This window comes from Melozone crissalis, unplaced genomic scaffold (genome assembly GCF_028551555.1).
Source record: "Melozone crissalis strain CALT ecotype California unplaced genomic scaffold, PUWL_Pcris_2 ptg000018l_1, whole genome shotgun sequence".
Classification (NCBI taxonomy): Eukaryota; Metazoa; Chordata; class Aves; order Passeriformes; family Passerellidae; genus Melozone; species Melozone crissalis.
In genome coordinates this window covers 23,401,731-23,417,920 of record NW_026535796.1, presented here as the reverse complement: position 1 = coordinate 23,417,920, position 16,190 = coordinate 23,401,731, and the positions used below count along the sequence as shown (strand labels likewise).

Genomic DNA, 16,190 nt, shown 5'->3' with positions numbered 1-16,190 from the left:
AGTAAAAAAACAACAAAATAAAAATAATTCCCCCAAAAGTATATCTAGATTTCAGCTGTTTCACAGCTATTAAAAAAGAAAAAGCACATCCTCCAGTCTTTTCCCAATGTTTCAGATCATCTAAAAAGCTGGAATAGTGGTACGGAGAGGTCAAAAACTTAAATACTAAATCAGAAGATTCTGGGACTGCTTCATTTCCTTTAAAAAGCCCCTTTATTTCTTTAGGGAAAAAACTATATATACTATCCCTATATCTCATGGAAACAGCACCAAAGAGATCCCACATAAAATCAGCATTTTGCTCACATGGCAAATGATGTTTCTAGTAGCAGATCTACTAACTCTATCTCAGGGATCATTAATAAAAAAGGGGAAGAAAGCAGTAACAGAAAAAGCCATTTAAAGTTACAAAAAAGCAGTTGACAGATCAAGTGTTATCATGAAAAAGAGATTAACTTTCCATAGAAATCAATCAGAATTTGGTCTACTAAGGTTTCTTTTAAAAGATCATACAAAATCGCCTTAGAGGAAGGAATTCTGTATGGATTACAACTGGTCTTAGCATATTTTAAAAAAACCCAAACTGATAACAAAAGCACATTAAAAATATGCACATATCAAAAAGACTTGTCAAAACATCTAAACAAGACACAGCAGGAAAAATGTGTTATATAGAAAAGCAAAAATTACAAAGATCTTGTAGAATCTTAAAAAGTCAGAACACAATAAACATCAGCTTCTAAAACTGACATTTCTACACTTAATTAAAACAAGAAAAACAGAACACCAAACAAAAATACTCTCCTAAAACCAAATACACCCCCCCAAAAAAAACCAAACAAAACATCCTTTCCAAAAGGCCTAAAAAGTTAAAAACAACAACAAAAAACCAAAAAAAAACCAAACAAAAAAAACCCAACAAACCCAAAACCAACCAAAAACAACAAAACCAACCAAACAAAAAAAACCCAAACCCTAAACAATGATATTCCTGAGAAACCATCAGAACAGAAGACAAAGTTACTTTTGCCCAGCTTGCATGTAAGATGTATGCAAGATGCAGACATATGGCATGATGGATGGAAGGCAGGTATACACTGAACAATTCAATGCAAAGGGCTTTGGAAAAACACATCAAGAACTAAGTCCATATTATGCTACTCAGGAAACTCAAAGAAATGTAAGGTTTTATACCTCCATTCTTACATATATCTCTTCCTGCTTTTTCTTTATTTTGTTGAGTTCATGTTAAATCAATGGTCAACACTTAAATCTGTAGAAGTTCTTAGTACAGACCAAAATTCTAAAGTTTTTTTACTTCAAAAGCAGTAAGCTCTACACGATGTCTAGAGAAGTCCAATTCAATATATTACCACTACTGTATTAATTGTACTTTGAATAACAGCCTAATCTTGATGTAGCACAACAAAGCCCAATTCCCAACTGTTTTACAGTTTTGGCAGAAAGTAAGTGCCAAAAGCAATATTTTGCATGTCAGTGTGGAGAATCAGGCAGCTGCATCCAATGTTTAAAAAGGAAGTTAGATGGGCCAAGCACTAGCCATCTTAAACACAGGTCAGGTGAGTCTGTTGAAAAACAAGAAGTCTGTATGTGGCAACAGTTGTTTATGTGCCAGAATAATCTACTCAGAACCTACTGTGCTCTCTGCAGGAGAGCATATATTTTTAATAATCATTCTCTTTCCTGAGGTCAAAATAATACAGAACCCAGGTGCTGAAAAAGAAAATGGGGTGATAGGAAATACTTCATTCCAGTTATGAATTTAGATAAATAAAAAACAAATTTCAGTATAAAACACGGTTCTCCTAAACCATTAATTTAAAACAGAAAATGCCTCCAGTGAGTTGATATTAAAGGAGTTCTTGAAGCACTGGAAACACAGTGTATTTACCTTTCAACATCATGGAGTATAACTTGTTCATCATTGCCTGAAAAGAGAAATATAAGCAATTAACACCATGTTCTAGTGGTTAAAAAGCATTATTGTGAAAAAACCCCAAACCACTTTTAAAAAAAAATTTACAATTTCAAAATCAATATTGAAACAGAGAAGACCAGCTCAGTGGCTATGTGGTTAACCCCTGCTCGGTTATATGAAAGGTTCCACGTGATCACCAGCCACGATCAAATGCACCAACCTGTTTCATCTGCTACTGCTCAACAAATAATTCTATTTCAATATGTTACTTATCATTCTTTGTCCAGTTTGACCTTAAGTTTTGGGATTTGCAATAAAGACCATTACATAAAGCAACAGAAGACTTTAAACTCTGGCGAAAATACATCTTTCTTCCTGCTGAAAGGATGCTCCATAAAAAGAGTGTGAAAAGTGAAAAGGGATGTCATGAATGACATGCATATGGCTCCCCGATCAAATACTGCCAGATACACTGCCAGCACTCAGGGTTTTGCAACCATTGAGAAGGCATGAACATGGCAGGCAATGTAATTTTTTCTGTAACAAAACAAAAAACCAAAACCAAGTAACCAGACAATCTTGTCACTTTGATCACATCAATTGAATACAATGGAAACTAACCCCATGTGCACAGGCTAAGAGGGTCACAGCCACCAGGTAATTCCAATAGCTCATGCAGAGTTTTTCAAGCTATAACAACAGGTTTTTTTTTTTAGTCTATGTGCTGAATATTTCATTACCTAAATTTGGCACCTCCTCTTTTAAATATTTAAGGACACACACACACTTTTATATTTAATTCAGAAAAAAAAAAACATAACCAGAAAGCAAAGTCATATTTTTATGCTCTGTATATTTTTGTAGTTGTGAAGCTTTCCTAATGCATACTAAAGACAGGGGTTCAGAAGGAGCAAGATTTCATGTTATGAACATTCTTAAATGTTCAATTGACTTAATTTTCATTTGTCTCATACATATTTCGGTTGTACTCTGTCTCAACAGAGACACATGAGAAAGTTTCTCTTTGACAAGTGAGGTATGAGATTTTCTACAACCATTTCCTCTTTGCCCAGGCTCCTAGTAAAATTGTGCCAGCCTTAGATTACTGCAGTAACTCATCTTTTCCATGGTACAATAAACAAGGCATTTAAGTGCAAGTGTTCTTTGGTCATTAATTGTATTTAGAACTGCCCATTATATATTATTACACACTGTTTATCCCTAGTAAAACTAGTCTAGTGCCTACGTATTTCACCAGCAAAAAACACAGCTCAGTTTCTCCAATGACAAAACTTCCTCCAACAGACACTCTTCAGTCTCCATCCAGTATGAACAAAAGAATCATTCCAGTTGTTTGGTTTCAGGCATCCAGTCATCATGGGATCAAATTCCCTTCCATCACAAGCTCCAAAACGGGAAAGAAAGAATGAGAGTGGAATAACCACTGTTTTCCTCTGTTCTGTGTGTGGGAGGAGAAAGTGGTGACAAAAATCTAACAACAAACTGGATGCTTCTGGTAAAGATTCATCCCTGCAGAAAATACCACTGCTGCTCAACCCAGAGGGGGATTCCCACTTACACTGTTTTTACTTTAACACTGAAGAATTCATTCTTCATTGAGACTAACTGGGTCATAATTGTGTACACAACTGTGTCATTTATTGTCTCTCTTGTTTTGATAACTGCAGTTATAACAATCAGAAAGACAGGAAGAATCTGCCATTCCCTTCAGTTAAACTTGTAAGAGTGAAATACCACAGAGCACAGTTAAGGTGGCCTAAACCCCATATCTATCATATAAGCACTAAAAAAACAAATTCAATTTCCTGTAGGTCAATTTCAGCTTTTCATATACCTGACATTAAGTGCAAATAAAAAAAAAAAGTCCATGTAGTTTACCAGGAAGGGATCTCACATTTCAAATACTGATATACTCTCAGTGTGTGTGGACAGAGAAGGGCAAAAAAATTCTCCAGAGATGAGAACTTTTTGGGACAGTTTTTTCCTCCAGAGATTACATGCAAAACATTGTCCACTCAGTTCCTGCCTTCCATTTTTGTAATAGCTACATGGGGTGCTTGCTCCTTCAAAGCAAAGAGCTCTGAAATTCCTTGGATACAATCCAATTTGTACTGAAGTGGAAAATCCCTTCTCCTTTATTATCAAGACTTGCTTTAGAGAAAGGTCATCAGATCCTCAGTCATTAATCATTGGCAGTCATTTATTTACAGAATAAATTGAGTTCCATGTGATTTGTGCTAGTTTACATATGCCAATTTTTAGTTTTGGGGGTTTTTAAGTATTATTTTTTAAGTATTCCAACTTCTATGATTTAAATACAACTCCAAACTCAGGTGTGGGTGACTGTGTGACAATCAGTAGATCTTAGAACCCACAATTTTAGACTTTTTAAGAATCTCCCAGAACATAATTGAGAGAATAAATATAGCTAGCCCCATTTTACCAGCAGAGATAAAACAGATGGTACATCTAAGCCATGCAGCAAAATGACTCTTTACAAGGGATCCAAGAGTCAGACTCTTAGCCCTTGCAGATGAGCTCACTGAATCTTGATGGAGGAAATGAAAGAGTTCCTGACTCCTCCAATGGAAATAATTTCTGGCAGAGGCACAGTGTTTTTATGCAAACTGGAGGAGGAAAAAGATATGAGAACGGCCAGTTTCTCTGTGCATCAGCTGTCACAGCTCATCTAACCTGGCATCTTAGCAAAAATCCACCATAACCAATTATATAAATCTTTAACTGCAGGTGTTAACTTCAGTAACAAGGTACAATCACAACACTCTTCTGCCTTTCCTGTGGAAACAGCAGCCTCTGACAGCAAAGCCCAATGGACAGAGGGCTGAGGTGGACATGAAAAAATACCACTCCAGCTGGTCAAGCAAGATTTGGCCCTCTTCATTCCTTGAATATTCATGTAAGGTTCCATTTGTCTGAATTCAAACTAAAGTAAGAGACTCTGGCCCAGAATTCCCTGGAATCACTTGTTCAGATATATTCACTTGAAGACAGCATGTACTGCTATTTTTCTCATAAAACAAACAGCAGACCCCAGAATAAGAAGACAGGCATCGCTATTTGACAGTCTAGGGGTTTATTCCACCTGAGAAGTATAACTGAATAATTTCATCCCTGAAATTTGACACCAGCTTAAGCTTTGTCATGTCTTTTTCTAAGGGATATTATAATTTTAACACAACATTGAATGATGAGAAGCTTCCACCATTCACATGCACTCAGAATCAATCTCTAGCATTGATTTACAGTTCACAAATATTGAGTCAAAAAGGTAATGAAGGGCTTTGACCCAGGAGTCTCATAGTACCCAAAGTCTAGCTGTATGTTAATGGACATACTGACAAAAGATACAAATTGTCACCTATTCTGTGACCATGTTAGACCATGGAAATGAAGTACAGCAGAAAATGGCACTGGACTGCATTGACACTTTTGTGCCTTTTTCTTCACAATTCAATTTTCCTGCCTATCACAACACTTTAAAAATCAAGTGGTGAAATGGACCTAAATTAGAGAAACTATTTCCCCAGAACAAGTATATGTCCACTTCCCTTACCTTAGTTTTCAGACCAAATTATACTTTCTATTAAAAAGTAGATTTATATTACAAAGAAATGAGAGCATCAAAGGTTATCAGAGCCCAATGTGCCAACAGCTCTAAAAGGCAGAGGCTTACCAGTAAGAACTGAAACGGGGTCTAAGAAAATATCAGCCACCAATAGATGGCAATAGTCCTTCATGAGCCATCTAAGGGTGCATTGAAATCAGACAGTGGCAGAAAAGATTTTCAAGCATCAGGCTTGGGCGCCAGAGAGAATGCAGGGTCTGCTCTTAGTACAGTTAAGAGGGAGTAACAAAGACAATGTTTTCCACAGTCTTTAGCACAAGTAGAGGAAGACTGGACCCTGGATTCTGATGGTGGTTTGAGACAGGATGAGCTTACATCAGGGTTTGAAAAAATGCATGACAAAATTGAAAATGTTCTGCAAGCTAAAGGATTCCCTGTTCCCAAAAAAATTACAATTGCTGATTAAGAACACCTTCCAGACCTCATGTGGGGCAAGATCTCACTCACTTCCTCATGGCATCTACTCCAAGGCATTCACAATACATATTCATGTGAAATCGGGGTGCTCTTCCTTCCTTACCTCCAGAGAACACTTTTGTATTGCCACTGTTAAAAGCTAGGCAGAAGATGTTAGAGTGATGCTCCCCTTTCAGCTGAACTGGTTTGACTCTTGAGTGGATGGCTTCTTCCATATGCCAAAGTAAGACTCGGCGGTCATCCCCTCCTGCAAGAAATAAAGGAAATGTACATTACTGCCTGAGCCATGTGTAAATTGATTATAGACAAAGTATTTAACTCTGCAACTATTCATAGAAAGCTTTGCTAAAACCTTAATTAGCATAAAAAATGTATGCCTTCTTGGATATATAGGCACACATTTACATTAAGATGTCGTGCAGTCAGGTATTCAATTAAAATTAATGACAACAGAGCAATCAGCAGGAAAAGTTTGAATTAAATAGTTGCCATTCTGCCAACACATAGTGACAACCTATAGCAACCTGGAAACTCAGAAATTTACTGCTGTGTAAAATTCCATGGCAAGCTGTAGATGAATTACATGCCAAATCCACATATGCTTCTACACCAACTCCTTGTTGCCAGCATTGCTTATGTTATTCATAAAACATGAACTTTTTCCCCCTTTCACTGACAACTATATATCCTCCAGCAGTCTTTGCAAACCCATCATGGCATAGGTTGGCTCAGGACTGATAAAAGATAAAAAAAATTACTGAAGTATTCAGAAGTCTTCAGCACACACAGTTACACCAGTTTTCTGACCTGTAAAGGTTAAGACAGATATTTCTGAGGTGAAATCCTGACAAAGAGAGTACCTGGAAAGGAAGTTCAAATCTCTTGCTTTACTCCTAATCTTGCTGTACTCCTAATTGTTTGCCTACATGCAGTTCTCAGTTTAGAGCTTTAAGTGCTTCCTTCTCTGTATAGCAAACAGTATATATGAAATAAATATTAGACTGTTTGTGCTTCAACTGCATTAAGTTATTATTTATTAGTAAAAGAAAAAAAATCAAGATACTATTGTACTGGTCAGCATTCTCAGCAGCAATTTTAAATACCTGCAAAATCTGAATAAGGTTTCTCCAAGTCAGACTCAAAATATTTTTTGTATCTGTCTTTTATAACAAATGAAAGAGAATGGCATCAGAATTGAAAAGTGACACCAGAAACATGCTGATTGCAGTTAAAGCATTTTACTTATTCTTTGCACAAGCAAAAGCCTAAACTCAGAGTCTTTTGAGCTGCTATCCAGAGGACAAAGGCATCAAAAAGAAAAAGAAAAAAAAAAAAACCAAACCAAAATTTCTTGGCCTGCTGTTTACTTACAAAACAAGTAAATGCATAAATAGATTTAATTACTACCGTTAATCAGATTTCTTAGAATTTTCACATCATATGTTGCTATTAAGAAATTTTCCTGTGGAACTGAGTTATGTCAAACATCCTACAAGTAAACAGTCTCTCAGCCTTTGAGTCTCCTAACAGATTTTATGACACTTTGATAGACAGTACAGCAGCATGTTATGATTACCCATGCTCCATGAAATTGGGCATTCCTCCTGCTGATTTTGTACTTCACACATCAAACAAGAGTACATGATACAAAGATTTGCGATGCATTTGATAGCTACTAAGAACGAATCAAATTTGATGGATCCAAAAATCTCACTGTAATTTATGGTCAACTAAACTGTTGGAAACTTATATTCCTTTCTGTCTAGAAATAGGAGAGAAAGTTGTATTTACACTCTAGTGATTACAGATGAGCTTATAATAAGGAGACATAGAAATACATGAGTGTTGAAACATATGACCACAATATTCAAGTTAAGATCAAGAAGTAACTGTCACACTGAACATAACTACTTCCCAAAGCTGCCCACCACCACGTCATAATGCTATCACTCCCTGAAAAAATATTTAAGCAACATTTAACACAGGTGAATGCCAACATTGCTTCTATCAGACTTCATTTATTGCCTTCTGTAAAAGACATTTCAGGGCAAAACATAGTAACATATTGTTGTTATTTGTTACCATAGCAAACTAATTTGCAAAACCACTGCAGAAAGTCTACACATCTTCCTACCAAACAGCATAGCCATCTTGGCGTCTCACTTTAACAGTAAACTCATAATCATTTCCACCAACTACTGTCCAGATAAAAATAAAATAATTAAGATATCTATATAAAACAAGCACTACTGTGGTTCCCAGCACACATACAGCATGGTAGGAGTAGGATAATTTGCAACCTGTGCAAAAAAGTGTTTGATAGTGTGAAAAGTTGCCACTACCTACTATTTTATAAGTTCCTTAGGATGTGTTTGCCTGGGAAACTGCTTTTCCTATTGAATACAAATGTCTCCCTCTACCAGACACCTAGATTTCCATGACACTTTGGTGGAGGCACATTCCATATCTTAGGAGCTTTTAAATGCTCTCCACACTCATGCAGTGCTGTCCCTCCTCCATCTATGTATTCTCTATGCATTGTCTTTGGGAACTTCTACACCTGCTCACTCCTCAGTTTTATTCCTCTCATATTCCACTGAGACATAAAAGTTTAACAAAATAATAACATTACTGTGTTGAAAGTGTGTTCCCTTCTAATTCCAATTTAGCTATTCTAGAAATACTTCTGACTCAAGGTCAGTTCCACCAGAAAGAAAAAGTTACCCAATGTGTTGGGCCACAGAGGATTTGTGGCAAACAAGACACTTCAGCAATCCCTACATCCTCACACAAGAGAACAATCTGTGTTAAGTCACACACAAATAATACCTAAGAAAAGGCAAGTCTCAAGTGACAGAAACCAGCAAATGCAATCTCCATCACCCAAACCTGACTCTTCCCATAAGAGGGAAGAAAGGAGGGAGGTGCACATGTATGGGCAGGTATACAGGGAGAAAGTAAAGAAAATGTGTATATATAGTTTTTATGCTCTGTAGAAAGGAACTATGATTCATCAGACACAAACTACATACATATTACGCAACATAAATTACAAGTCTGAGAATTATAGGAAACTTCAGGTCTGTAGCATTTGTTCTGTACAGTAGATTGGCAAATGCAGGTTAATTAAAGTGCTCTCAATTTATGGTGAATTTATTGTGCATGTTCATCAACTCTACAACTGAAGTGGAAGCCACATTCTTAAAATAATAGAAAGCATAGATAACGATCATATCTGGAACACCTGGATATATGGCCTCATGTTCAAATACCTTAGCAAGGCTCCACATGTGGATTTTCTGGAAATTGAAAGTCCACAGAGAATTTGTAATTTTTCAGTCCATGGTGCCAGAAACAGTAAGTTCAACATCTATAATGTGGAAATAGCTTCAATTTCACCTTATTTTGCAGCTTCTGTTTGGGACTGTATGACTGACAATGGTTTTAGGAGTGTATGACTGACAATTTGAAAAGTAAAAGTTTGTGTCACCCAGCTAAGAATTACACAATGCCATTCTACAGTTATTTTACAGAAAGGAACCACATTTAAAAGTATTTAATTAGTCAAGTACTTCAGTGCTCATTACAGGAGCAGGGTCAAACCTGTAGAAACTTTCAAAACCAGAGACACAGTAAGAGAAATCTACTCATTTTAGACCTAGAATAGTTTGAAGGGGGCCAGAGCATACCCTTGCCAAAGGTAAATCTAGTCCAAACAGAATCTGCATAGCTCATGAAACACACCTGAGCTCCTGTGTGCTAACAGAAGCACTTCAAAATCATACCAGTCAGTACTGAGAAACTGCAGTTTTTAAGCGCATTAACCTTGCTGATTGTGGACAAAGCTCAATACCACAACACCCCTTTATCTCCTATATACCAGGTCCACCTGCTAAAAGAACCTTCATGGTACGTGGGCAATACTTCTAAATCATAACATAAAAGATTAGTCTTATTGCTTGTATCTACTTCAGAAGTTGCATGAATCACAGAAAACAGGACTGGATGGTATTTCAAGAAGATGATCGCTTAGTTGGCCTTGGCCAAAGGCAAAAGGCCAGGCTCTGTCAGAATTATTCCCAGAAGAAAAGTCTCTAGTTTGCTCTTAGAAAAACACTGCTGAGGTAGATTTCATACCTTCCTCAGGCAGCCTATTTCAGTTTTTCATTATCCTTGCCATTAGGCAGATTAGCCTATTATAATACCAAGCCTGAGGGTGCAGTTTGACATTACATATAATCCCACTCCCCTTGCCATGTGCTCCTGCTACTTTCCCCTCCATCAGATTCAGGGGTAGCTCCTGCTATTTTCCCCTCCATCCATGCACAGGGTAAATTAAAGAAGCTGACCTGACAGAAAAGCAGCAGACAGACAAATAACCTCTCCCTACCTATTCTGTCCCCCTGATCAGATGCTTCCATCATACCAGTTTCAGGCTTTAAATTATGAAAGTGCCACAGTGCAAACAATGAAGAGGAGAAATAAGTGAATGAGTTGCAGATGAAGAGAAAGTGCAAGATCAAACAGCATCCTAAAATCTTTCTTCCTACAATTTGAGACCATTTCTTCATCCTATTCCCACTAGCCAAAAAAAAAAAAAGAGTTTACAACTTCACATAATAATAATTAAAACCACCTTTATGCAGCTCAGGACTTGCATTTCTACTCAGCTGTTCTTTCTGCAGACTAAATGGACCCCTTTCTTTCACCATTTCATTTTTCTAGGCATCTGATCATTATTCATGCCCTCTTCTGAATTTTCTCAGTTTGGGCAAATCTTTCTCAAAGTACAGTGCCCAAAACTGAGCACAGCACTCCATTTGAGGCCCCAACAGCACCACAGCAGGGTTACTTCACATGCTTTGTCATGTCTGATCATACTTATGTTGTGATAAATATACATTTGTATATACATTTGAATCCTTTTCTACATGACTATGGGCTAGTCTCCATGCTGTATTTGTAGAGTCAACCATTTTTATTCCCATGCTTTGGGTTGTACTTGTCCCTCTCAAAACACATGACAATTTTTCCCCATGTAATGTATCTTAATTAACTTGAATTTCAACTCCTATCTCCTGAAATTATTGCTGCCTGATCCTATCTTTCCTGAGAAATTTTATAATTTCTCAGACATTAATTAAAACATGATGTAGTAACTGAACTTAATATCCCTCCTCACACAGAATTCTGTTTCATACAAACAAACAAAGATCAGAGCATTCCTCCTTAGAACATACTTGATACTCAATCCCCTTATTCAAAAGTAAAACTCCACAACTTTAGCAAAAGTCACCTCATTCCCATTTTAGGCTCATGTTCCTTCAGATTTATGTAAAAACTAAATGACAGATGCATTTCCAATACTTTCTAGCACCCTCAGAAATTTAGGATCTTAGAGCAGCTATTTACTTTTGCATTATCTGGTAGGAGGAAAAGAAAAAAGCCAAGAGAAAATTACAGTACTTCCCAGAAGTTATCTTGAACATGCAGTTTAAAGTATGAAAAAAAAAAAAAAAAAAGTGGGAGGCTCTGATAAAGATACTCATGTTTATAAAAGATAGCAGGCATGAAAAATGACAGTCAGATAAACAAACAGGAAAACATATCCACCAAACCTAAGGATGGAAGACTATTACACAGACCAAGTAAAGCTGAGTTTTAAGAAGTCAAATTGCAGGAGATGCTTGGCAAATGTGAGGGAAGCAGTTGGTTGCATACCACTACACAGTAATTTTAAATTCCATGCATGGACAGTCACATGTTTCTCAAACTGTTAAAAACACTATCTAGTATGTAAAGTGTTGCAAAGACACGTTTTGCCCAATAGAATCATTCAACTCCATCCAGAAGCAAGTTTTAACCAGTATCAACCCACTTTGACATTTTTTCTATGTTAAGCTTTCCTCTTCCCTTGTGTCATTCTACAGGTAGTTTTTTTAATGCTTTTCGCACTACATCTTCTCCTGTGTGTCTACCTTCTCTTTCCAATTATTTCAATTTTTAAAAATTCCTGTCCTTATGTCAGTCCCTTCTTCTAGCATCCCTGTTCCAAAACATTAATCTCTGCCCTTCCTCCCCTCTATAAAGTGACACTGTTGAGGCGTCACACAGGCACAGAAAGAACCTCTAGCCTGGCCTCCAATTCAATCTGTGGACCTCAACTTTTTTACTTTGAAACATGGTTAAGAACAAAAATAAATACTATTAAACATATACTTTCCAATACAAAATTTCAAGAAGTTAAGATACTAAAAAGTTTCAAACATGCTTTTGGAGGGCCTGCTGAGGCTTGTCCACACCAAAGTTCTCTCAATAATCCTAACAGGAAAGTTATCTGTAACTGCAATAACAAACCCTGTTTAAGCAATTTCAATTGTTTACTGAAACAGTAATCATTGGCATTACAGACTTGCTTCTGGGAGACACATTAAAAAAAAACAACAAAAACACCCCAAACAAGTGGGACACGTACCCAAGGAAAGTATTCCAGCCAAGTGATGAGAACAGCACTAACTTGGATGCAGGCTAGTATTTCAATGGCATTGGTACAGCCACTATGAATGCACTGTATCAGCTGTACTTCAAACAGCTCTAACAAGGTTTATGTTGTTAATAAGTCAATCAGCCAAAGGAGACTCTCTAGGTTAAGAATATACAGATTACTTAAGACTGAACAACTGAAAAGACTGCTTGCACTCTCCTTTTCATGCACTCCAATATGGCTGTTGAATCTCCCAGCTGTTATACACGCAGTTAGAAGCATCCAACAGCTCATCCTTACTTCTCTGTGCTGACTATTTGGAGGGATGAGAGACCCTCATGCCACCAATTCTAAGGCTTTACCTGTATTTGGAAGTCTTTAGAAGCAAGTATTCTGCAAAACTTCAGAGTAGAAGCTGCTCACACCCCTCCTTTCCTCATTGCTTTTCTTTCTGCTGTTGCTATTTCTCAGAGCTTCTGGACCAAGTATGGCCTTTATTAAGAGGAGTGCTTTGAGTATAATTGTAATGAAGCTTAGTCTTATAATGGTGTGCAATTTTACAGAGTATCCAGAAATATTATGACTTTTAATTTCTTGTTTTTGTCTGAAGCATAAAGCACCTGCATGTTGTTGCTATGGCCCATAAAGCATTCTAGAAATTATGGTCATCATGGATAGCATGAAACTTTTTAAAAAGAAAGTTAGCATAATTAGAGCTCTTCATTTTCTCAGGGCATCAGTAGAAGGTCAGACTTAAGGTCATCTGCTCTTGGTTGTCCCAAAGTTGTGTACTGCTAGCACATGTAATTAATTTTTTTTAGGAGGGTAGAACTCCAGCACCATGTAAATACTGCATATGGAGGACAACCTTACCTTCTTTGAACATTCTGAAGCTCTATGAAAAGCTAGGAAATAGAAAACTGAACATTGCTTGAAAGCCTTCCTTTTACATATACTTTTTAGATATTCACTAGATGTGAACTCTGCCTTCATTCTTTCACTGCAACTACCTTGATTCAGGCAGTTTGAACAAAATTAATTCTTAAAATTAATTTTAAGACTGTTTATGGACTGTTTATGCTTAGAATGGATGTCAATATAGGTAAGTGCATTGATGATATGGCAAGACCTAAAGTATATCCTGAGGCCTTCTTGAGCAAGAAGAACAGAAAATAGTAGTGGTGTTTCCAACACTTTTTATGGAAAATTTGAAAAAAAAAAGCAGACACTTGAGTTCTCTGTAGCACTTAATAAGTAAAAATGCATCACTCTGCTTTCTACTGGAAAAGGACCAGTACAAACCAGTATAACAACTGGGACAATCGGGAACTTTAGAATGGGCGAATCACCATTCCCTTTCCAATACACACTCATGTTTATATACATATATATGTGTGTGTGTATGTATGTATACACACATATATTCACAAGCTAAATGGATGCATATCTCAGAAGCAGCATGTGCATAAAGATAAAAGAATCCCTAACTGTAACACTAAGATCCTTCACGGACACTGACTTAGAAATCACTGGAAATATGCTTGAAGTTTCTTCAGGTAAGAATGTTAAATTTAGGAAGGTTTCACTGTATCAGCTTCCACTCCATGTTTATACAGGGTTTCTATTCTGCCTTTGCTTAAAAGTAACCAGTCACAAAAACTTTTTATTGAATGCTCTCTGAAGTTATTACTGATACCATTGTGTGATACACTTCACCTCTGCCCAGACACCACGGGAAGGCAGTACACTGCTCAGCCATGCCCCCATCACATTCCTCAGTAGCCCTATCGCTGCTCACAAGGTACACAGGCAAAACCGAGGCCCTCGGTTAACAACCAGGTCAGCAACCCCCTGGCAAGCGAGACCACTCTCCACAGAGCTGCCAAGGACCTCTGCGATTCCCCCGAGGGCAGCTGCCCCACACGACGGGGATCGGGCCTTTCCCGCTGCTGCCCGGCCCCTGTGGGCAGCCCCAGCCGCGGGAGAGCAGGGCAGGGGGGGCCGCTCCCTGCAGCCCGCTGTCCCCGGGGGCGAGGGGCGGCGGGGACACAACGCCCCCCGACCGCGGCCTGCAATGGACACCGCGCTCGGCGGCCCTGCCCTGCCCGGGGCGGCGCGATACGAGCGGTCCCTCCGGGGCCGGCAGCTCCCTCCCCGCCGCTCGAAGGTCTCTGTCCCCTCGCAGAGGAGCGCGGGGTCCGAGGGCTTGGCGGGAGAAGACCGCCGCGACCCCTGAGCGGCCGAGCACCCGGGGCGCCGCGGGCGGGATCGGCCCGCGATTCCCCGGCCTGTCGCTAAGAGCCGCCCGAGGAGACCGCGGCCTGCAGCGCCCGGCCAGGCCCCGGCCTCAAGTTGCCTCCTTCCCCTGCCGCCCCTCGGAGCCCGGAGGCGGGGAAGCAGGAAGAGGCACCTGCACCAAGCGCTGCTGGAGTGGGGGGAGGCGGTCAGCCGGCCGCCGAGCCCCGCAGCCCCTCCCTGGCTGGGGGTGCAGAGCTTTTCCCCGTCCTCGGTGTCGCAGCTGATGTCAAACCCTCGCCTCCCTCCTACCTGACAGCATCCCCCAGCCCTATGGCTCCCTCAGCCCCGGGCAGGCAACAGAGGGGACCTTAAGCCAAAAACCATCACCACAAATATATTCCCCTCTTTCACAAACGCGCCCTGCAAGGGGAGGGAGGAGGAACAAAACAAAACCCGACTCCCCTCCCCCAAAAGAAGATGGGGTGGAGGTGGCCCCAAAGTGACCAGTCCCCCGATTAAACCGGTCCTGTTCCCGCCCGATGCCGAGCGGTACTGCAGCCCCCCCGGCCAAACTCGGGGCCGCCGCCCGCCCCCGGCAGCGATTGCTGACCCCCGGGCCGGGGCACGGCGCTGACAAATGTCACTCTGTGCCCACAATGAGCGCCGCGGGGATGCTTCTTCTCCCCCGTCGTCATCCCCCCAAAATAAGAAAATCCTCTTTTAAGAGGAAAGAGATGCGATCCATCAAATAAAAGGGCACCCCTAGCTCCCACCCCCAGCGCCCGGGAAACACTCTCGTAAAAACTTTGACCAGGGCTCCCCCCCCGATAATAGCAGAATTTAAAACCTGTCAACCATTTTAGATCCCTACTTGAGAAAACATCATTCCCGGGGACCGGTGGATTTGGCAAACGGCTCTGAGCAGCGCTGCCGCGGCTTCCCTCCCCCGGGCCGCAGGGGAGGCGGCCGGGGAGGAAGATGCTTCCTGGGGAGGGGGTGGCGGGAGGGGGCGAGGGACGGGAGCGTTCGCTTTACCTGAGACCAGCCACTGGCCTCCATTGTTGGAGAATTCAATGGCATTGACACAGCCGAAGTGGCCCAGGAGGTCCTTCTTGTAGAGGTTCCTGCAGCCCCGCAGGCGTCTTCGCTGGAAGTCGTGGGTGAGCAGGGGGTCCCCCTCCAAGCCCCGCTGGGACAGGAACCCCACCACCGACCGCATGCTGCCCCCCCGGCTGCCTCTCCTCCTCATGCTGCCGCCTGCGCCGCTCCCCGCCGCTCCTTCCCCCGCCGCCCCTTCCCCCGCCGCCGCCTCCCCTCCCCCGCTTCCCCCCTTGTTATGGTTATGATGATTTTTCTTTAGCCAGCCATGGCAGAGAGGTGTTAGACACTCCGCCGCTTCCTGATCCCGCTGGCTCCTCCCCGCTTCCCTCAGCAGCTGATCCTCA

At 40.5% G+C, this 16,190-nt stretch overlaps 1 protein-coding gene across 2 annotated transcripts in view; it reads right to left on the bottom strand.

The window, feature by feature from the left end:
• DCAF5 (DDB1 and CUL4 associated factor 5) overlaps positions 1–15,994 on the bottom strand; it is a 66,933-nt gene extending 50,939 nt beyond the window's left edge. Inside the window, exons 1-3 of one of the 2 annotated variants that reach the window (XM_054275519.1) lie at positions 15,781–15,994; positions 6,127–6,270; positions 1,913–1,949 (exon numbers count right to left, since the gene is read on the bottom strand). In XM_054275519.1, coding sequence (XP_054131494.1) covers positions 1,913–1,949; positions 6,127–6,270; positions 15,781–15,994 — 395 coding nt within the window. Of the gene's footprint in view, positions 1–1,912; positions 1,950–6,126; positions 6,271–15,616; positions 15,682–15,780 lie in introns of those variants that run through there. The other variant, XM_054275520.1, reaches the window with a different exon arrangement.
• Between the last annotated feature and the right edge of the window lie 196 nt (positions 15,995–16,190).